At 33.7% G+C, this 22,475-nt stretch overlaps 1 protein-coding gene across 7 annotated transcripts in view; it reads left to right on the forward strand.

Moving 5' to 3' along the window:
* Positions 1-22,475, forward strand: part of RABGAP1L (RAB GTPase activating protein 1 like) — a 646,375-nt gene that overhangs the window by 36,815 nt on the left and 587,085 nt on the right. For 5 of the 7 annotated variants that reach the window (XM_063104460.1, XM_063104464.1, XM_063104465.1 and 2 more), the window contains 2 exons: positions 12,336-12,515; positions 14,093-14,285. In XM_063104460.1, the coding sequence (XP_062960530.1) occupies positions 12,336-12,515; positions 14,093-14,285 (373 nt within the window). The other 2 variants (XM_063104463.1, XM_063104462.1) reach the window with 2 other exon arrangements.

Here is a 22,475-nt window from a genome sequence, read left to right on the forward strand (position 1 = left end):
ATGTATATCACAGTCAGCTGGGAATGTTTTTCTAAATACAAATGCTTATTATGCCTTAGAACCACTGTTCTAAGATGTTGAGTATAGTTGGAGAATACAAAATGATTGAATAGTTCTCTGTGATTGTTGCTTTTCTTGATTTTTAGATGTTCATGCTTTAATGATCAAAATGTTTAAATCCATAGTGTATATGGTTTAGATACGATTTATAACATTCAGGGAAAGGCTGCTCAAGAGGTAATAAACACATTATTACCTGGCTTATTGTGGAGTTATTTACTGTACTAAACCAGTCCCACAACGATTTGCAGATTGTGTTATTACTTTTAGTTTTTAGGGTGGGAGAGACATAGAGTAAATAATCTCTAGATTAAGGGACTTGACTTAAAGAGAGCAAATTTTAAATAGGTGAATTTGTAAACTCACTGAAATCTGGGATAGTGTTTTGATTTATTTGATTTATTAAGATGATTGTTGAGTTTACATGTAAACAAGTCTTTCCAAAATGAAAATATTTGTAGTAATAAAAAAGGAAATGAGACTTTCTGATCAGCAATAGGGTACATGATGTAAAAATAATGTTCTAAGTTCATATTACCAAGGAAAGTTAAAAAAAGAAATTTAATGTCTTCAATATAAACACTTAAAATTAAGGGACGTATAAGACCTGAATTTTAAGTTATTTTACCTAGTTGACCAGTAGAATCTTGAGTCATACATCTTAGTGGAAGAAATTTTACTCATACATTGTTCTTCATTCTAAAGCATTCTCTTTTAAAAGATTGGTAATTCTGTTCATTAGTTCCTTAATAGTGTATTCCTTCATGATTGTGGTAGCCAATTTAATATCTCTAATTGTCTTTTACAAATCTTAACTCATAGGTATATTCTAGTTTACCTTGACAATCCATGTTAATGGTTCACATCTCACCTCTCTCATAGAGTGGTTTGGGCATGTTGCTTCAGGGAAATTGAACAGTGAAGCTGGTTTAGGGAAAATTGAAAAACTCGTGAGGAAGTAATAGCTATTCTTATAATTGTTTATTTATTTATTTTTAGCCATATCTCTTAGTTGTTTTTTTTTTTTTTAATTTTTATTGAATCAATTGAACATACATATTTTTTGGGTATAATATGTTGATCAAATTAATGTTACTAGCATATGCATTGTTACAAATTGTACTTATTCTTTATGCCCCTTGTCCAATCTCTCCTTATCCCCCTCCCCCCTTTAATTACCCTAGATTTCTTCTCTCCTTCTGAAAGAGTAATGGTTACTCTGTTGATTTGTTGCCTAGGTGATCTGTCCAATGCTGCGTGGTGTATCCAGGTCCGCCAATATTATTGTAGAGCAGATGCTTCTTCTGTCACTCTGGAGTAAGCTTTGTGGAGAGATACATCCTCTTCTTTACTTTGGTCTCTGCTGGTGACTCTTCTTGGGTCAGTGCACTACAATGGCTGGTGGACCACCTGTGTGGTGGTTGTGGCGTCTAGCCGCTTTCGTGGCAGCTGTGGTTATTGTGGTGGCTGTGGTGGGCCACCCACATGGAGGTGATGTTTTTGGCATGCTCCTTACCTAGTTGGTGGTGGTGCTGGTGGTGTGCCTGGTTGGCGGGGGGGTCTGGTCCCTGGCTCCATGCCTCATGTTTCATAACTTTCCTCATAAGAGCATCCTGCTGAATCATTTTATTGAAAATATTACGTAGTAATCTCAAATATAAACTATATATATTTTTTGTTTTGGTTATAAATAAAAGAAAATGCCTTTTCTTGAAATCTAGTTAATTTGAAAGGTTTTCATGAATTCTAACTCCTCTTTTTTTTGGCACCTGACCAGTATGGGGATCTGAACTCTGAACTTTGGTGTTAATAGAACCACAATCTAACCAACTGAACTAACTAGCCAGTCCCAGATTCGAACTCTTTTATGTGTATCTGTGTTTTTCTTTTCTCACTAATTCTGTAGAACTAAGCATATATGAAAGCTTACTCACATTACAAACATATATGCACACAAATACATACTATATGGCCAAGAAGCCTTTGGGTGCTGTGTATTTCAGTTTCTTCTCCTGATGGGAAAGAGGTATTAAGTCAGGCATATCTCAGAAATACTCAATGTTCTAGTAAACCCAGAAGGCTCGGTACTTCAAAGACAGAAGTCAGTTCTTTGCTTGTAAGTTTTAATGGGAAAAGAAAAATAGATAATTAAAAAAATCATTTGGCTTCTCTTCCTTAGCTGTGTTGATGCTATATCTTCTTGAGGCTCCCCTGACTGCTGATTTTATTTAGATCAAAAAATTGAAGAGGATAACAGGGAAATCTCTTAGTAGTCTTTTCCTTAGCTTCAGAAACCCATGTCTGGTTGCCATGTTCATGAATTTTTGGTTCCTCTTTGAGTCTCTCTGTGGTAGACCTAACAAATTGGGTGATATTTTCTCTGTTAATGTTATGTAGGATATGCACAGTAAACATTAATTCACTCCCTTTCCTTCTTATTTTTGCTTAGTGTTGTACTTTGGTATACTTTTACAGAGTGCATTAAGTGATGGCAGAAGAGATAGTTAACTGAAATAAAAATGCAACAGTTTGTAATGTGTGTAATGATTACCAGTCCTTGGGAAGGTAATGTGCTAGTTAATATATTTCTCAACTGAAGATTTCTAGATACTGCTTCTGGCTCCGCAGCTTTTTAAGGAAATAAATTTCTGTGTGCCTCAACCTCATCTATATGAGGATACTTCCAAAAGTTGGTGGAAAAGTAGAATTAAAAACTCCAAATCTTTCCATGAATATTTTGAAATACCTTTGCATTATTACAGATATATTCTGGAAATAAATAATTGATGTGTAGAATTTTTAGAGTTCAGTGACCTTGGAGATAAACTAGCCCCAACCTCTTAATTTTCAGATAAAGAAACCAGTGTGTTCATAGAGGTGAGATGCCTTCCCCTGGAAACATTTGGCCAGAGCGAACTAAAAAAAATTTTGGCTGTTTTATGTGCATTGTGCAGCTCAGCACAACACTATACCACACTGCCTTTCATAAGTATTAGATAGTGAACCAAAGATCACAAGACTTTTTTTTAACACCAGCAGAAAAAAGGGGCTACAATTATGTGGGCTCTTTAGTGTGTTATGTCATGTGATGGATTTTTTTCCCCTTAACTATATGTCTCTACCTGTTTGGCACAAAGCTGATTTTTAGTCTTAGGCCAAGTTTATGGAACTCTGAATTATATAGCTGATAATCCTTAGTTTCCCAGGCAACAAGTAACATAAAGTATATAATTTTATTAACCTTGACTCTTGAATAGATTGCATATGTAATTATGTCAGAAAAACCAAGAGAAAAATCTAGACTCAAAGTCAGCCCTCATTAAAAATTTTGAATGTATTTGTTTTCAAAATATTTCCCATTTATATTACTACCTATGAGATATTGCTTAGTAGGCTTCTCTAAACTACAACATAATACATGGGTCAAAATTTTACACAACTGGGTATACCTAAAGTTGAATATTAGTATAAGAAGGGTAGCCTGTGGAAGTACATTTTAAGTGGAACATAAATAATAATTATATAAACCATTGGATTTTTTAGGTCATAATTAAAGACCTGTATCAATATCTCCTTGAGAGATTAATTTGTTAGTTGCCATGTTAGCCTTTTCTGATTTTTGTTTAACCTGAACATAGTATAACAATTTAATAAATTAAAAAATAGTAGGTCACTGAATTAGCTATTGCTGTGATAATGCTGTGTAACAAATACTAAAATTTTGATGGCTTACAACAACAAATTTTTTTTTTTTTTTTCCTAACTCATGGTTTTTTGGGTTTGCCAGGGGCACTCTGCTTCAATCTGTAGACTGGATTCAGGTCTTTTTCAGATGTTGGATTTTGTATCTGTTGGTTGCCTGGGGCATGCTGATCTCATGATAGGTGGCAGAAACTCAAGAGACCAAACCAAGTCACACAAGCACACTTAGAGTCTCTGCTTGTTTTGTTTATTGATATTTTATTGACAACAGCAAATTACATGGCTAAGCCCAAAATTATTGGGGCAGGGAAATATACTCCATTTTTTTCTAGTGGGAGGTATTACAAAGTCACATGGCAAGAGGCATAGATGTATAATTTTGTAACAGGGAGGGAGTGGAAAACTGGTAACAATAATTTGATCTACCACAGTTATCTGTACATCTCACTATCCTAACAGTTTTAAAATAAAGCTTTTTCCTGTATTCATTGTATTTTTTATGACACAGGAGTATTACATAGCATTAATCATAATGTGCCTACCATTTTAAATTCCTCTTTGTCCACTGATACCTTCCTATTTTGGTTACAAAACATTCTCCTATTGCCTTTTAAACCATCCTTTGACTGTGAGCACTATTTGTATTTTCATTTTTTCCCCCATGTAGTTATTTCAAGCAAGTCTTTCTTCTACCTTTTTTCTCCCATTCTTTCATCTCACTTACTATGTATGTTGTTTATTTGGGAAATTATTGTCAACTTTTCAGATTCTCTCTTCTTCCTTCACCCAGATTTCTATTCTTGCATGTACTATGTGAAACCATACTGCCATCTGCAACCTATTTAAATATATCTTGTATGTCATTTTGCTAGAATACGTATATATTAGGACTTAGGCTTCATGTGACAGAAACCCAATTTAAACTAGCTTAATGCAAAAATAATGTATCGGGAGGGGTATTTTATGGATATATTTTATGGGTTTATTGAGTTTGAGGATGGGAACAGGTGGAGCTAGGCCTCAGGAATGACTCAAAGGGGAGGACTTGGTTGAGACTCTTTCACTTGTCTGTTTCTAGGATTTACTTTTCTCTCTTTGTGTACACTGGCCTTGTTCGTTGTGGAAAAACATGGTCACCAACAATTTCCAGTTTACATCTTAAAAGTTTCTGCTCTAAGAGATACACTTTCATGATGAGCTCTCTTGTCACCAGTCCAGAAATCTTAGGAATTGGGTTAATTGGTCTAGCTTAGATTCAGTGTCTACCTTTGAATCTGTTTGGCTGTGGTGTTGAGGTTTCTGTAAAAGCCATGTGGTTTGAGAACAGGGAAGGCTTATTCCCAGAAAAAAAATATTTAGAGATTATTGCTGGACAAATAAAAATAGATGTTGACTAAAGTAATGTGAATTAATAAAGTTCTTTTGTGTCCTTTTCAGGGCTAGAGATATACTTGCATACATGAATACATAATGGTGTGGTGTTTGTTTGGGAACTAGAATAGTGCATGGACTGACTGTTTAGTAAACAGAGGTCATTTTCTGTTCAAGCCAGAGGACTGGCTCATTTCTTCAAAGCACAGAAGAAGTTTGGTTAGCAAATGTTGTTCTACATTATTTATGCCCATTTTCTTACTGTAAATTAAGACAATTTCCTCTTCTACCTTTGTAATGAGGCTACTGTAGTCATTCTAATTCTCATGCCTAATAGTCCTCCCAACCTATCCAATTTTGACTCAAACTTATATTTTTAAGTATCTATTTCAGTTCAAGAGACACTTAAAAATGAATAGGTACAAACAGATAATCTAAAAGCAAGAAGCAGGCTGACTGCATTTGGCACAGAGGGATATTAGATCATATGCACCATGATTTTATACTTTTGAATGTGTTCAGTTATTTGGGGAAGAAAGTAGCTTCCAGTTAGAATTTGCTAAATGTTGTCATACTGTTTGTAGTATATGTGAAAATTGTAGTTTTAGGCATCCAAGTGAGTTGTTAATTTAGATACCATCATTGCTCTTTAACAAAAATGATGTGGCATTAAGGTAAGAATTAAAAGCTATTTCACTTGGTAAAATTGACAGAATTGCTATAGATGTGGGGGATAAGTATGTCTTTAAGGGATTCAGTTCAATCAGCATATTTATTGAGCTTCTTTTGGTTCAGAGCAGTGGAGAAGGGGATGGATAGAACACCTCCCTCCCACCGATTTTTTGTAGTACTAAGTTTTCTGTCTTTTATTCCCACGTCTTTAAAATACCCTGGAAATGAAAATGTTTATGCCTAGACTACAGTTCTTGATATTGTTCTTTTTTTTTTTTTTTCCTTTTTGCATCTGAAGAGGTATAAAAATCCTTGGTCAGATTTTATATTCTGATTTTTGGATTGTAACAGGGCAGCCTTTTAACTAAATGCTCTTTAAAGAAGTTTTGCTTTTGTACACTGCTCTGTTGTACATGCTAGGTTGAAATGGATATATTAGTTTTGAGTACACAAAGCAGTGAGCTCCATATTATTTAAAAGACCTCTGAGAATTTTCCAACTGTTGTTTCTTTTGATCTGACGTAAATGCAGATTGCCACACATGAGGAGAGAGTTAACATTTTGCAATAGCACGCTGCTGCATAATAAACTTAGTAAATTGTATTTTGAATTTTTTGTATTTTTGTTCTTAGAATTGTATTTTTCTTTTTTCTCCTTCTCAAATTCCAGTTACGTGTATGCAACACCTTTAGGTATTGTCTCACAGATCTAGGTTGCCCTGTTCTGTTTATTTTGATTCTTTTCTCTCTTTGCATTTCAGTTTGGTAAGTTTCTATTGACCCATCTTCAAGTTGCTTGATTCTTTCCTTAGCAGCGTTTTGTTTGCTCGTGAGCTCATTGAAGGCATTCATTTTTGAAACCATGTTTTTTATTTCTTTTATTTCCATTTGGTTCTTTCCTAGGGTTCCTATCATTCTGCTTACATTATCCATATGCTCTTGCATATTGTCTACTCTTTCTATTAGAGCCTTTAACATATTACTGTTGTTATTTTAACTATTTACATTCCCCGTCTGATAATTTCAACAAATGTGCCATAGCAGTCTGGTTCTGGTGATTGCTTTGTCTTTTCAGACTCTGTTTTTTCTTGCCTTTTAACATGCCTTTTGTTCAAAGCTGGACATGTTGTACTGGGTAATAGGAACCAAGGAAAATCATCCTTCAGTGTGAGAAATTATGCTAAACTGATGAGTTGGACTCTTAATGTTTGCTTTAATTATAGGTGCCAGAGGCTTCAAATTCATCTAATGTCCTTGTTTTGGTTATCATTTGACTTTGGTTTTTCCCTAAGTTCTCCTCCCTGGAAGTTTTTTTTTTTTTTTTTTTTTTTTAATAGCTATAATCAGTTATCTTGGAGCTTGTTGGTATGATAGTAAGGGGTATGTGTGTGGTTTACTTTTGGGGGGAGGGAGGATGGCATTCTATAATCTTTTGACTAAATCTCAGTCTTTCATTGGGTCTATAAACTGTGACCTTTACAAGTGTTTCTCCAGTAGTATAGCTTTTCTCCCCCCAACCTCCTACTTCCTTCTCTGGTTGCAGCATTCTCAATCTGTTTACTTGAAGTTCTGATACCTGTGGACTGTGTTTTTCTTCCTACCTTATATGAAACAGAAAGGGTGGATGGATGGTGTGGAGTGGGAGGAATTCCCTTCCCCTAGCTGGCGTAAGACTGGCAAAATTTTTCTCATGAAGAGTAGGCCTTTCTTATGGAGAAGGCTCTTGTAATATTCCATAATGATTACTTTCCCTCTTCCCCTGCCAGAGTCTTGAGGGGATCTTTTCCTGAAGATAAAGCCAATCAAAGTGTGGGGGCCCTCCTAAGACTTCAGTCCCCATGAACTCACCCTCATCCTATTCCTCACAGAGCCTCCAGCAGTTTGCCAAAATTGTCATTTAAATGTTTCTATGGGTTCGTGACTCTAGTGGCTTCTGTTTCAGGTAAGTAGATTGCAGTTGCTGTGTCTCTCTCGATGTTCCTGTCTCTTCACATTTTGAGATGGCAGATTGTCCTGTGACCTCAGTTCTCTGAAGGACCAAGAAGAGCTGTTGATTTTCAGTTTGTCCAACTTTTTCTTGTTCTAAGGAATGGAGCAATGATTTCCAAGTTCTTTGGCTAAAACCAGAAGTTAGGTTATTATTATTATTTTTTATTGAGTTGTAAGAGTTTCTGTAATAATCTGGATATAAGACCCTTATCAGACATATGATTTGCAAATATTTTCTTATCCTGTGGATTTTCTTTTCACTTTCTTCATGTGTCATTTTCAGCACATTTTAAATTTTGATGTATAGTTCAGTTTATCTATTTTTTTCTTTTGTCATTTGAGATTTTGATGTGACATCTAAAAAACCACCACTTAACCCAAGGACATGAAGATTTATTCCTGTGTTTTTTTCTAAGAGATATATAGTTTTAGCTCTTACATTTAGGTCTATGATCCATTTTGAATTAAATTTTGTGTGATGTGAGGTAGGGGTCCAATTTCATTTTTTGCATGTGGATAGCCGATTGTCCTAGCACCGTTTGTTGAAAAGACTATTCTTTCCCCACTTAAATCTTACTACTGACCTTCTTGCCTGTTGAAATATTTTAAAATATTAACTTTGCGATCCTTAGATTTTTGTGTGCAAATCTGATAAGTATGTTATCTTTGTATTCAGGGTCAATGTTCAGCTGAATAAGGTAGCATTAGGCACACATCTAAAAGTATCCCTATGGCCTTCTGAGGCAGTTTTAATCCTTGTAATGAGAGCTGTCATAATTCTGAATAGAATGACAAGATCTGGGCTCTGTTCTGAAGAGGTCACAAAATTACGTGTGGTAAACTAATAGTTTTCTTGTTAGCTTGACAGAATATCTGACCATTCCCTTGTGTTAAACAAAACTTCTTTTAAAATGGACATTTTATTTGAACTGTGCAACCATTAGTATCAATTAACATGTTAATTCAGAGTTAAATATCAGTAATCTATATATCTCTTATCTGGGGAGAACGCTTTGGGGGAAAAGACAGATAAGTTTGATGGAGGAGAGGGTATAGAGAAGGTTCAATGCATAGTGATATTCTATTGAAGCAGGTACCAACCCTGGATTTCAAGGAACAGATGACGAGTCTTTAGGAGACACCATAACATAGCGGTTCAGATCATGTATTTGAAGCCAGACTACCTGATTTGAATCCTGCCTTCACATTTGCTATTTGTGAGAACTTTGACCTGGTTGGTACTTTTAACAATTTGCTCAACATATTTATTGAATATCTTCTATGTACCAGGTAGGCATGGGGTATTCTATGATAAACAAAACAGAGTTTTGGGATTGGAAAGGGGGCTTATTTGGGTAGCCTAGGAATCAGGAGTGCACTAAGGCTTCTCTGCCTTCCTTTCCAGATCTCATCTCATATTACTTTCACCCACACTTGCTGTGATCAAGCTACCATGGCCTCCTTTCAGTTCCTCAGTGAGTCCTTTCTCACATATGGGCTTTTGTATTTGCTATTTCTTCTTCTTGAAGTTCTTTCTCCCTAGTATTTTTGTCTGTTTCTTTCTTTTTTTTGGTGGCTGGCTGGTAGGGGGATCTGAACCCTTGACTCATTCTTGTTAAGCCCAAATATCAACTAGGCCCATATTGCCTTCTACCTTTTTATCACCTTTTGTAGTACTGCAGTATGTGATCCTGATTTATTTTCTTGTGTATTGTCTGTCTCTTCCATTAGAATGTTAGCTCTAGGAAGACAGGGACTGCAGTGGTCTTACTCATCATTATGTCTTCAGTTCCTAATATAGTTTCTGGTGCATAGTATGAACTAATTAAATATGTGTTGAATGCATGAACAAAAACTGATACCTGAAGGTGTCAGCCATTTGCAGGTAGGAGGCAAGAGCTAAAACCCTGAAGCGGGGACGACTTGCTCTGATTTAGAAGCTACAGTGAAAAAGTGGCACTGTCAAAAGTGTATTGGGCCTCGTAAAGTCCTGGCAAGGCATTTTTATTTTGTCTTGTAATGAAAAGGTTTTTTTTTTTTTTTAAATTTTATTTTGTTGATATACATTGTGGCTGATTATTGCTCCCCATCACCAAAACCTCCCTCCCTTCTCCCTCCCCCCCTCCCCCCCAACAATGTCCTTTCTGTTTGCTTGTCGTATCAACTTCAAGTAATTGTGGTTGTTATATCTTCTCCCCTCCCCCCGGTTTTTGTGTGTGTGTGTGTGTGTGTGTGTGTGTGTGTGTGAGAATTTATATATTAATTTTTAGCTCCCACCAATAGTAATGAAAAGGTTTTAATCTGTAGTTTTAATATGATCTAATTGATTTTTCAAAAAATTTCTTTGGCTGCTCTGTAAAGAGTAAATTGAGGAGAAGACTGGATATAGGTGATGGGTTAGGGGGCTTTTATAGTAGATAAGAGCATTGCTTGGACTAGAGTGGTAGTTGTAGACATGAAGAAAACTGGATTGATGTGGGGTTTATTTTGGAGATGGGGCTGACATGACTTGCTGATGTGGAGAGTGAAGAAGTGGAGGTAAATCAAGGATGACAGCCAGGTTCCTTGTTTGAGTAACTTAGTAGAAGGTGGTGTTATTTATTGAAATGGGGAATCTGGGCGAAAAACAAGTTTGGAGGAGACATCAGGAATTCCATTTTGGTCACATTTCATTTAAGGTGCTGGTAAAACTTCCATGTGGAAATACCAAGAAGAGAGTTGGATTCCACATCGGGAATTTAGAGGAGACATTTAGATTGGGATAGAAATATTGGAGACTGTTAGCATATAGATTTTATTTCAATCCATGACAATGAGAAATATTACTTAGAGAGAGAGTGTGGCAAGGGAAAAGGGCTCAAGACTTGAACTCAGGGAATTTCCAGCATTTAGAGGTCAGGTGGAGGAGCAGCAATTGAGAAGGACTTGGAGAAGGATTTACCACGGAAAGATACCTGGAATGAGTGGTGTCTTGGCAATCAAGGATTCATGGGGAAGCCTAGAAGAGTAAAGGCATAGCCTGTAACATGTACTGCATTTTCAGAAACTTATATGCAAAGTGAGAAAAACCTATAGAGCACAGGTTAAATGTGCTTGAAGGCTTTTAAAAAGAAAGGATATTAACATGCATAACAAATAAATGATGGCTAGCTAATTACACTAGTCTAAGAGTGCAATTCTTCTTTATTTTTATATTCTTGGAAATTTTGATGTTTGATAAAGTTGGAAAGTAATTTTTTAAAGTGTGACTTGAAGCTGGAAGTTAATCTTGTCTTTTTTTTAAACCAAGAGTAATGGTGTTAGTGTCACCTAATGGCAAAATGGAATACTGCAGCCGTATTTATATGTGGCAATGAAAAACATAACCTAATTAGAAAGAAAAACAGAACATTACTTGGAGATTTTAGGCATGGATCAGTAGACTTGTCATGATTTACAAGATCATGTGGTTTTTTTTAGCCCCAGCTTGCTTATCGTGCTGCTCTGTCATGTTACCCATTTGGTCACTGAGCAGATTGTTTAAATATTTCCCTCTCAGAGAGTTCTTTTCTTTACTACCTTTCTTAAAGTTGTCCCTGTACTCTCCACAGCTACCCTTTGTTGCATTAACCTGCCTTATTTTCTTGATAGCCTTTAAAGTGAATCGGACTTACCTTAATTTGTGGACTTGCTTGTTTCCTCACTAGTATGTAAGCTTCAGGAGGGTAGGATACCTGTCTGCCTTATTCAGTCATGTAACCCAGGGCTGAGTTTAGTGTCTGTTTTGTAGTATTTATCTTCAGTTAAGATTAGTTGTGTAAATATATGAACTTTTGGAGATGATGGAGAACATTGAGTTTTTATGGTGTAAAGTAGAGATCTATCCAGAAAACAGAATTACATTGTATTTGATTACTGAAACATTGTTTGCTACATGAGTGCAATGTGAAAGCGTTATTTTTCTTTTCTTCTTTTTTTTTGATGCTAAGTGGTAATGTGTCTGGAAAAGAGAAGATATATGTCCTAGAGTGTTGAATTCTATGTTAGTCAACTTCAGTGACCCAGAAAAAATATTCTAAGGTACAATACTTGGTCTTGAGGAAGTAAGTTTTTTGAAGACATTTAGAGTTAATTAATAATTTCAGTGAATGTAGTTTTGTTTGTGTGTGTGTGAATTTGTATGTATTTCTAGTATCATGCTTAATTATTTCCTTTGTGTATTAAAAAGGAAAACAGTATTTCTAGGAGAAATGAGAGAGATAGAAAAAGAGATTCTGTGTGTGACAAATAAACAGCAGTAAATCTGTTTAGTTGAGATATGAACTGGTTTGTGTTGTTTTTCAGAGAACAATATGGTTCTTTTAGTCTGGAAACTCAGGTTGAAGAGAGTACATTTCCATTATGTGGTCTAGTCCAAGAAGGTAGCCTCCCTAATTTTGAGATAATTATCCAGCCAACCAAATTCTTTTTCACATTAGCCATTTTTAAAGCTTCATTTGTTCATGTTATTAATTAGTTCATGTTCTTAATCAGTAATTTTTATTTTTTCTTAAATCCCTGTAGTTTTGCCAGGTGGATGTGGGAAGAGAAGTTTGCAGAACTGAAATGGAGGTCAGAGCTTCATTACAGAAGGTTACTGGGTCATCTGATTCTGTGGCTACACTGAACAGTGAAGAATTTGTTTTGGTTCCTCAGCATGCAGATGATATTTCTACAAAAGATGATGAAAAACCTCAACTGAAGGTATTTTTTTCTTTTCTACATATGGTACTATTTCAATTATTGTATTTTTTTTTTTTTTTTTATGATTTGAAACTAACTTATCTTGGGAGAGGCATAAAATTCAAAGGTTTTTCTTAAGTACTAACCTTGAGAATAAAATCAGTGTTTGATTTATCCAGAAGCTACTTATTTGGTTTGTGTTTTTTAATGCTTTTGCTTTTGGTTATTTACCTTGTAGTGTGGAATTTTAGGAGGAAGGAATAGGAGAGTAAAAAGATAAAGGATAATTGTCAAATTAAACTTAATGGTTAAATCTTACATTAATTTATGTGGATGTTTTTGTTTCTCTTACTGCTGGGTTTTAGAAGTTAATTATGTTCATGGTTATGCTTTGCTTTTACTTTGGAGACTTTTTTTCTTATGATTTTAATGTTTTAAATCAGTTGGTAACATTCTGGATTGTGATTTAACAGTTGACTTGTCTGTATATTTTTAAAACATATGTCATATTTTTAGCAGTTAAGTTTTTATTTGGATGTGGTTCTTTTTCATTTTTGTGTTGCCTATCCTAAGTTGAAGAAAAACAAGCAAGTAAACCCAAGTATATACGCATGAGAATTGTATAACTGTTCTCTAGAAACAGGAGTAGAAAAATTAGTGAAAAGTGCTATATATTATTTATGACTTTTATTTAGTATTCATTATGGCATCAACAGTGCATTAGTATATCAGTCTCATAAAATACATTATAAATATGAGATTATTAAATACCTATTTTATATTATGTTGGGAATATATAATTTTATTCAAATGATTAATGACTTTAATTTTATATACCTGTATTTTTAGCATTATTATGTTTAATACATTTATTTAGGCTTTGTGTTTCACCTGCTTTTAAGAAAAAGATGAATCAAATTAAATTTTAAAGAAATTAGAAATACTCCTTTTGGCAGATAGCAAACAATTTGTAAAGATGTCAGAAATACCTTTATGCTATGATAACAAGAAATATGACCTTTTCAATTATATTCACAGTAGGCCCTATCTGTTTAAACTTTTTGTTTTTCCATTTAAAACTCATACATTTAAGGTTATCTGATTTTTAAGATGTGTTTCTAAAAAGTAAAAAGAAAAAGAAGTATCTGTATATAAAATCATATGTCTACAAAAAATGATTACATTGTATAATGTTGAACATACTAATTATCCTGATTCGAGTATCACATATTGCACATAGGTATTGATATTCAATGCTGTATACTCTACAGATATGTACAATCAATTATGTTTCAATAAATAAAATAAAACAAATTAATTAAAAAAAAATCTTATGTCAAATGTGTGTGGAAATTGCCTGAAATGTTTATGAAGAATCCTTTTGTGAAGCTAATAATCTTCCTCTAATTTAGCTGGTTTTAATAATTCAAGATTTTTATGTATTATATCTATGTGAAATTAGGTGTAAATTAGTATTCAGTAACTATATATTTAAATATTTAGAATATTTTAATTTCCTTTAGAAATAAAATATTTTTATAAAATTAAGCTTCAGAATCATACTAGATTGAAATAGAATTGTCTTGCTCTGTCTATAGATAGTTTCCAATGGTGATGAACAATTGGAAAAAGCCATGGAAGAGATTTTGAGAGATTCTGAGAAAGGGCAAAGCAGTGTTCTCGTTGATTGTCACAGTTCGAGTGAGATTTCAGATAGTACATTTGGAGATGTTTCAGTCATCCAAACAAAGAAGCCATCTCTTCAGTTAATTTTGGATCCATCTAATACAGGTATTGTATCAAACTCTTAGAAACTATAAAATAAATTGGAATGAAAAGTGGTAATGAAAATTTTAAGATGAAAATTAAGAAATTTTGTTAGCTTTGTTTTAAAAGATTAGGGCCACCAGTCTTTCAGTTCTGGTTGAGAGTTCCCACTTTGGTTCTTATATTTCTGCCTGTATCGGGTCTCAGTGTTCTTTGAGAACAGTGACTATGTCTAGGTCCTTATTTTATCCCCAGTACTTGACATATGATAGGTCCTCAATAAATACTTATGGAACAAATGAATAAATTCTTGGGCATCAGAATAGTGTAATGGACAGTCTTTCATATGATGTGCTTTTTTACTCAGTTTGACTACACTTATTTCAAATTATAATTGGTAAAAATTCTAAGTAAAATAGCATACCAAGTTCTTCAGTGTATTAAATAATAAATACATCTGTGAGTGAGAAGGATTTGTACTCTGAATGCCAGCTGTATTAGTCATGGTTCTCCAGAGAGACAGAATTGATAGGATATTTTATAAATATATGAGAGGGGATTTATTAGGGGAGCTAGCTCATGCTGTTGTGAAAAAAAATCCCACGATAGGCCATCTGCAAACTGGATGCCAGTAGCATGGCTCAGTCCAAGTCCAGAGGCTTCAAAACCAGGGAAGTCGATGGTGTCCTTGGTGTAAGTCCTGGAACCCAAAAGCTGAAGAGTTGTGAGCTTTGATGTCCACCGACAGGAGAGCAGAGTGTACCCTAGCTCCAGCAGATAGAGAGAGAGATTCACCTTTTTCTCTTGTTTTTTTGTTCTCTCCAGGCTCCCAGTGGATTAGATGGTTCCTGCCCACACTGAGGGCAGGTCTTTCCCACCTAGTCCACTCAGGCTCTAATACTAATCTCTGCTGGAAGCACCCTCATGGAAATACCTAAAAAGACAGCTTTACTAGGTTTCTCAGCATTCCTTAATCTAATCAAGCTGACCTGTAAAATTAACCTTCACACCAGCTTATAAGTCAATTTGTTTTTGGATGTAAGAAAACCAAAACCAAAACCAACTCCAACATCAGCTGCTTTAAACACTAGAGTTAGTTTGATCTGGGCTCTGGTGTGTTTTTCAATAAACTACTCAGGTATGATCTTCTCCATGTCCTCTTTCTCCTTAGCTGGCTTCCTTCATGGTCACAAAGTGCCTACCAGTAGAAATTGGTAGATAAGGCTAGGTGGATCTGTTCATGCCTTGTGGCAGAGAGAAAGGTTTTCTTCTCTTACCAATTGAACAAAAGTTCTGAGTTTCACTCTCATTGGACCAACTGAACCACTTTCTGGTGGTCAGGGAATGATATGAGCTGATAGCTGTAGGCCTGGGTTAAGTTCAAACCCCTCAATAAGTCACTCTGACAGTGGTTAGGGTTTTCCTGATTGGTTTAGGGTACTCATGATTTATTTTAGGATCTTGGTATAGGGTAAGTATGGGCCAAACTGCTGTATAATAAGGCTATGATGGAATATGTGTAGGGAATGTAATCACAATACCTGCTATGGCAAGGATGATTCAGTATTAGAAAAATCTGTCAGTTTGGTTTACCCCAAAAGCAGTGAGAAGAGAAAAAAATATATCAATAGATACCAAACAAGTATTAGATAAAAATGAAGAACAATTTTGTGTATACACACACATAAAGATCTTGGCAAAGAACAGAAGAAAATTTTCCTGAGAATAGAAGAAGACTTATTTAACCAGATAAATGATGTCTATCAAAATTTTATGTTATATTTTATCCACAATTTTGTATTTATCACCATTAAGATGCATCTAAACAGGAACAATTAGGACATGATAGCTGTCACTATAGCTCTTTGACATTGTTGTGGAGAATGCAGCCAGTGCAAGATGACAGGAAAAAGAAATGAGGTATGATTAGAAAGAAAGAGAAAAAATTGTCACAGTTTATAAAATAAGAAAGTGAATGGACAAACTGTTAGATTTAAAGACTTTCAGGAAGTTTAGCAGCAATAATAGAAAATAAAGACTCCCTTTAATACCAACACAGATATCAAGAAAGAAACAAAAATTTAGGCAAAACTTTAACAAGGAAAATTATAAGATGTTATTGAAGGAAATGAACACCTGAATGAATAGGGAAAGATATTATATTGATTCTGGTAGGGGAGGATGCAACCTTGAAAAGATGTCATTTATTGCCAAGTTAGTCTGTAACTTGAGCAATAATTCCAAAATTTCAATTATTTTTACATACTAATTCTCAAGTATGAGGGTACTTCACAAAGTTTGTGAAAAAATAGAATTAAAAGAGAATATGAATCTTTCCATAAACTTTTTGGCAACTCCTCATATATGTGGACAAATAGAAGTACATGGGTAGCTAAGATAATTTTCAAAAAGAACACCAGATATTAAGATATATGCAAAGTTACTGTGATTAAACCTATGTAGTACTGACTTGTAACAGAAGCCAATCATTAGAACAGGGTACAAGAAACAGACCTATGTATATAAGGGAATTTAGTATATGATAGAATTAGCTTCACAAATTAATAGGGAAATGATGGATATTCAATAAATGGTGTTGGGCAATTGCTTCTTTGAATGGAATAAAACAAAGTCAGGTTCCTGAGTTATACTATACAAAAAAATATTCCTTGTGAATCAAATATTTAAATGTGAAATATAAGCCTGTAAGAAAAAATTACTTGAGAATATTTTTGTGGTTGTTAGTGTAGGAAAGCCAAACCAGAAAAGGAAAAGATAGTTGCATTTTAATGCATAAAAGTTTAAATCTTCTTAATGAGATAGGTGCTATAAGAAATATGGTTGAAGAAGAAATGACAAGCTAGGGGAAGATATTTGCATTGTGTCGATAAAAAATTGGAGGTTATCTCCAAGACCACCCCCTGGTTTGGTGATTTGCAAGAAAGACTCACAGGTCTCTGCACATAGTTGTACTCATTCAAGGGGTTAAGTCATACACACTCACACACTATATATATTTTATTTTATTTTATTTTATATATCTTATTCTTTATTAAAAAATACAAAATTGGAAACAAACATTACGAAGTATTTTTATTAGTGCTTGATTGAGAGTACATGGGAGATTATATTATTCTCCATACTTAATTTTATCTTTGAATTTTCTAAATCCCCATCTTTCCTAAAACTCCCAAAGCATACTGGTATCAACATTCATGTAATTAAGTTATTTTTTAGTTAGTATGTTAATTGAAAGGAATACCTTTTAATGTAACTCTGATGAGATGGAGTTAATTATCCTTTTCAATGGCTTGAGATAATATTATTTCTATTTCTCAGCATATTCTATAGGGACTATTTATTGTATACCTTTTTATAGTCTCAACACCCATTACACTAAATACGTTTTTAAAAATGTATCTTTCACTGAATATCTTGGTGGGTAAGAAGAATTTCCTTTGCTTTACAAGTAAGTTTTTTGTATTTTTTCCTAGTTATGTATTTTTTTTATATTCATTTTCAATGAAAGGATATTCATGCTGTCTTTACATAGTTGCAGTCAACACAGATTTTGCTAACAGAATTATTGTGGTTGGTTTAAAATGACAGATAACTTCAATGGCAAGGAACTGTCTCGAAACTATCTAGACTGAAGTAGTTTAAACTGAACATTTAATATGTAGTGTTTGCTGGTTACAAAACTAGGTAGATGATGACTTTTGTTTAAATATCTTGATAACTTGGTTTTTGTAATTTGGTGATCTTATATCCTGGCTACTTGGGTTCAACTCTAACAGGAAATCTTTCTTGGTTTACTGCTATGTGCTAAAATTCTGTTAGGATACAAAGATGAGTTTTCTCTCTCATGCTCTTTTGTTACTCTTTACATCTTTTTACTGAGGAACAGGTGAAAGGATTAAAGAAGTTTGACTTAGATGGCACTGAATTTATATTTATTTAGGTGGAATTGAATCCCTTACATTGGTGTGTGATTTCACCAGATCTAAAAGTCTGTCCTTGCTAAAAATATTTTTGCTATTCCCCTCCTTAACTCAGGATTTCCACTAGCCATAATTTGATATTTACCAAAGAATTTTGTCTACATGAATTTAGTTGTAGATGGGATAGGATCTAGGTGGTGCCCAGGATGACACGTGTTTGCCATAATAGGACCACTAGTCCTAAAAATTTTCATTTATTTAATGATTACTATTTTGATATATACTGAGTATCCAGTCTTTTGGACACTATTAATAAGTGCTGGGAATAAAAAGAGGGTGAGAACACTTCATTTTCTTGGAGAGCTGATACTCTCTATAATTAAGGATAGAATAAGAACTACACTTTGCTATTAACTCATACTATTTTGGACCTTCATAGAGGTCTTAAGGCATGATATCTGGTTCATACCTGGGTTTGAATCCCAGCTCTACTTCTCTCTGGCTATATGACCTTGGGCAAGTTATTTAACTCCTCTAAGACTCAGCTTCTTAATGTATAAAGTAACAATAAAAATAGAATTTACATCACAGATATGTTGGAGAATGAGTGACATCATCTATATAAAGTGCTTTATAAAATGCTCTGTACAAAGTAAGTATCGAATAAAATGTTTATTATTATCATCATCATCAGTAGTAGTATTCAAAACCTTGAACCTGAAAATAAAATCACATAAAATCTTAGGCCCAAGTCCAATAATTACTAAACATCTCTTGAAACTGGCATGGGACAGTGTGTAGGTCCTTCTCCACTGAAGCACCTTGGTGGAACCCTTGGATTTCTGTGGAGCGATGTCCTTTGAAAAGCATTTATATTCTCTTATGCTACTGATTAAGTAGCTGAGGCTCAGATGGGTTAAGTATCTTGTTCTGGCTTATAAAGCTATTTTGTGGCAGAAATGGGATTAAAATCAGTCCTTTCTGAAATCCAATAGAATAAACTGATTGCATAAATTAAGAAAAACTTGATGTATTAAAAATAGCTCAGTTTTACCTTTCTTTCAGAAAACATGTTTTTGCAATAAAGCTCTAAAAATTTAGCTTAATATATTCTCTATATCCAATATTTTTAAAAATCCAGTTTACAAATTTATTTAATAGTGCTTTGGTCAGGCTTTTTTAGTCAGCATAACTATTTTGAGATTTATCCATGTTGACTCGTGTATCAAAAGTTTATTCTTTGTTTTCAGTGCTGAGTAGTGTTCCATTGTATGGCTATATCATGTTGAGGTCTACTTGAGTTGTTTCCAGTTTTTGGCTATTACAAATAATGCTGCTATGAACATTTATAAACAGGTCTTTTTATGGATATATGCTTTAATTTCTCTTGGATGAATACCTAGGATTGGAATGGCTGGGTCATATGATAGGTATGCATTTAACTTTTTAAGGAACTGCTACGTTCTTTTCCAAAGTGGCTGTACCGTTTTATACTGCCACTATCAGTTTCTGAGAGTTTCAGTTGTTTCACATCCTTGCCAACATTTGGTATGGTCACAGTTTTTAAGTTTTAGGCATTTTATAGGTGTGCAGTGGTATCTTATGGTTTTAATTTGTTTCCCTAATGACTAACGATGTTGAGCATTTTCTTACATGCTATTTGCCATCAGTATATCTTTTTTGGTTAAGTGTCTATTCAAATATTTTGCCCAGTTTTATGTTGGGTTGTTTTCTTTATTATTGAATTTTGAGAGTTCTTTATATATTCTAGATAAAAGTCTGTTATAAAATATATAATTTACAAGGATTTTCTTACAGTCCGTGGTGTCTTCATTCTCTTAACAATGTCTTTCAACAGAAGTTGTTACTGATTTTGATCAAAATCAATTTATCAATTTTTTTCTAGTGTAGATTGTATTTTTGGTGTCTGTATAGCTAAGAAATCTTTGTTTAAACCAAGTTCACAAAGATTTTCTCCTGTTTTCTTCTAAAAGTTTTATAGGCTTAGGATTTGCATTTGGGGTTATGATCTATTTTGAGTTACTTTTTTTATATGAGTAAGAGGTATTAGTAACTTTTTTCTTTTTAATATGGTTGTTCAATTGTTTTATTGTTCATTTGTTGAAAAGACAGTTCTTTCTTCATTGAGTGTCCTTTGTATCTTTGTTAAGAATCTATTGACCATATTTGTGTGGGGCTATTTCTGGACTATCTGTCTTGTTTCATTGCTTGATATGCCTACCCTTTTGTCAATACCATACTGTCTTGATTACTGTAGCTTCATAATAAGTCTTAAAATCAGGTAGTGTGTGTCCTCTTTGTTTTTTTTCCAAAATGATTTTGGCTATTCTGTTTTTTTGTGTGTGTATTCATAAAAATTGTAAAGTCAGTTTCTTTATATTATAAATTTCTTCTGGGATTATGATTGGAGTTGTTCGAACCTGTAGATAAATTTTGGGAGGAACGACATCTTAATAATATTGAGTTTTTCAATTCTATAAACACAATGTATCTGTTCATGTTTTTAAGTCTTCTTAGATTTCTTTTGTCAATGACTTGTTTTCTGCATATAGATCCTGCACATAGATTTATACCTAGATATATATTTTCGGTGCTTTTGTAAATGGTACTGTTTTTTAAATTTAGATTTGCAATTGCTCATTGCTAGTATACAAAAGCATAGTCGTTTTGTGTATTGATCTTGGATCCTGTGACCTTACTAAACTCACTCACTAGTTCTAGGACCTTGTTTGCAGATTCTTTGCAATTTTCTGCATTAGATAATTATGTTGTCTGCATATAGGAACAATTGTATCTCTTCCTTTCCATCTTCTATGCCTTTTATTTCTTTTTCTTACCTTATTACATTGGCCAGGACTTTCAGCCTGATGTTAGGTGGAAGTGATGAGAGAAGATTTCCTTAACTTGTTTTCAGTAGTAGGGTGAAAGCATTCAGTCTTTCACCATTAAGTATGAAATTGGGTCTAGATTTTTTGTAGATGCCCTATGTCAGGTTAAGGAAGTTTCTTTCTGTTCCTAATTTGCTGAAAGTTTTTATTTGAATGGATGTTGAATTTTGTCAATTTTTTTTTTCTTTTTGTCAACTGATTTGATTGTGGTTCTTTTTCTTCTTTAGATTGGTAATATGATCAGTTACATTGGATGTTGAACCAGCTTTACATTCCCAAGATAATCCCCACTTCTTTGTGATATGTTATTCTTTTCATAGATTGGTGTATCCAATATTTTGTTGAGGTTTTTTACTTTTATATTCATGAGGGATAGTGATCTGTAGTTTTATTTTCTTGTATTATCTTTGTCTGGTTCTGTTATCAGAGTAATGCTGGTCTCATAAAATAAGTTGGGGATTGTTTTCTTTTATTTTCTGGAAGAGACTGTGTAGAATTGGTGTTTTATCTTCCTTAGGTATTTGATAGAATTCAGTAGTGAAACCTTCTGGGCCTGGTGTTCTTTTCGTTGGAAGGTTTTAAATTACTAATTCAATTTATTTAGTAAATATAAAACCATTCAGGTTATCTATTTCTTCTTGAGAGAATTTTGGTGGTTTCATCTTTTAAGGAATTGGTTCATTTCACCCAAGTCTGGGCATCAAGTTGTTTGTAATATTCTCTTATTGTTCTTTTAATGTCTGAAGAGTGTGTTTTAATATCCTCTTTCTTTCTTTCCTGATATGGATAATTTATCTCTTCTCTTTTTTTTCATCAGAATAGAGGTTTATCACTTTAATTCATCTTTTAAAGACCTGGCCTTTTTTTCATTGATGTTTCTCTAATTTTTGGTCTCAAAAGAAAATACTTAATAATTTCTGTCATTCTTCTTTCCATAGGTTTTATTTATTCTTCTTTTTTAATTTCTTAGATTGGACACCTAGAGTATTGATTTGAGATCTTTCTTTTCTGATATGCATATTTAATGTTATAAATTTCAGCACTGCTTTAGCTGCCTTATATATTTTGATATGTTACATTTTTATTTTCATTCAGTTCAAAATATATCCTAATTTCGCTTGAGATTTTCTTTTTGACCTGTTGGGAGTATTTAGAAGTGTGTTATTCTGTTATTAATTTGTAATTTAATTCCATTACAGTTAGAAACCATAATTATGTGATTTCATTTCTTTTAAATGTGTTAAGATTTATTTTATGGTCTAGGATATGGCCTAGCCTGGTGAATATTTTACGTACACTTGAAAAGAATGTGTGTTCTGCTGTTGCTGGGTATTCTGTAAATGTCAATCAGATCAAGTTTATTG

The sequence above is a fragment of the Cynocephalus volans genome, chromosome 8, assembly GCF_027409185.1.
Source record: "Cynocephalus volans isolate mCynVol1 chromosome 8, mCynVol1.pri, whole genome shotgun sequence".
Lineage (NCBI taxonomy): Eukaryota > Metazoa > Chordata > Mammalia > Dermoptera > Cynocephalidae > Cynocephalus > Cynocephalus volans.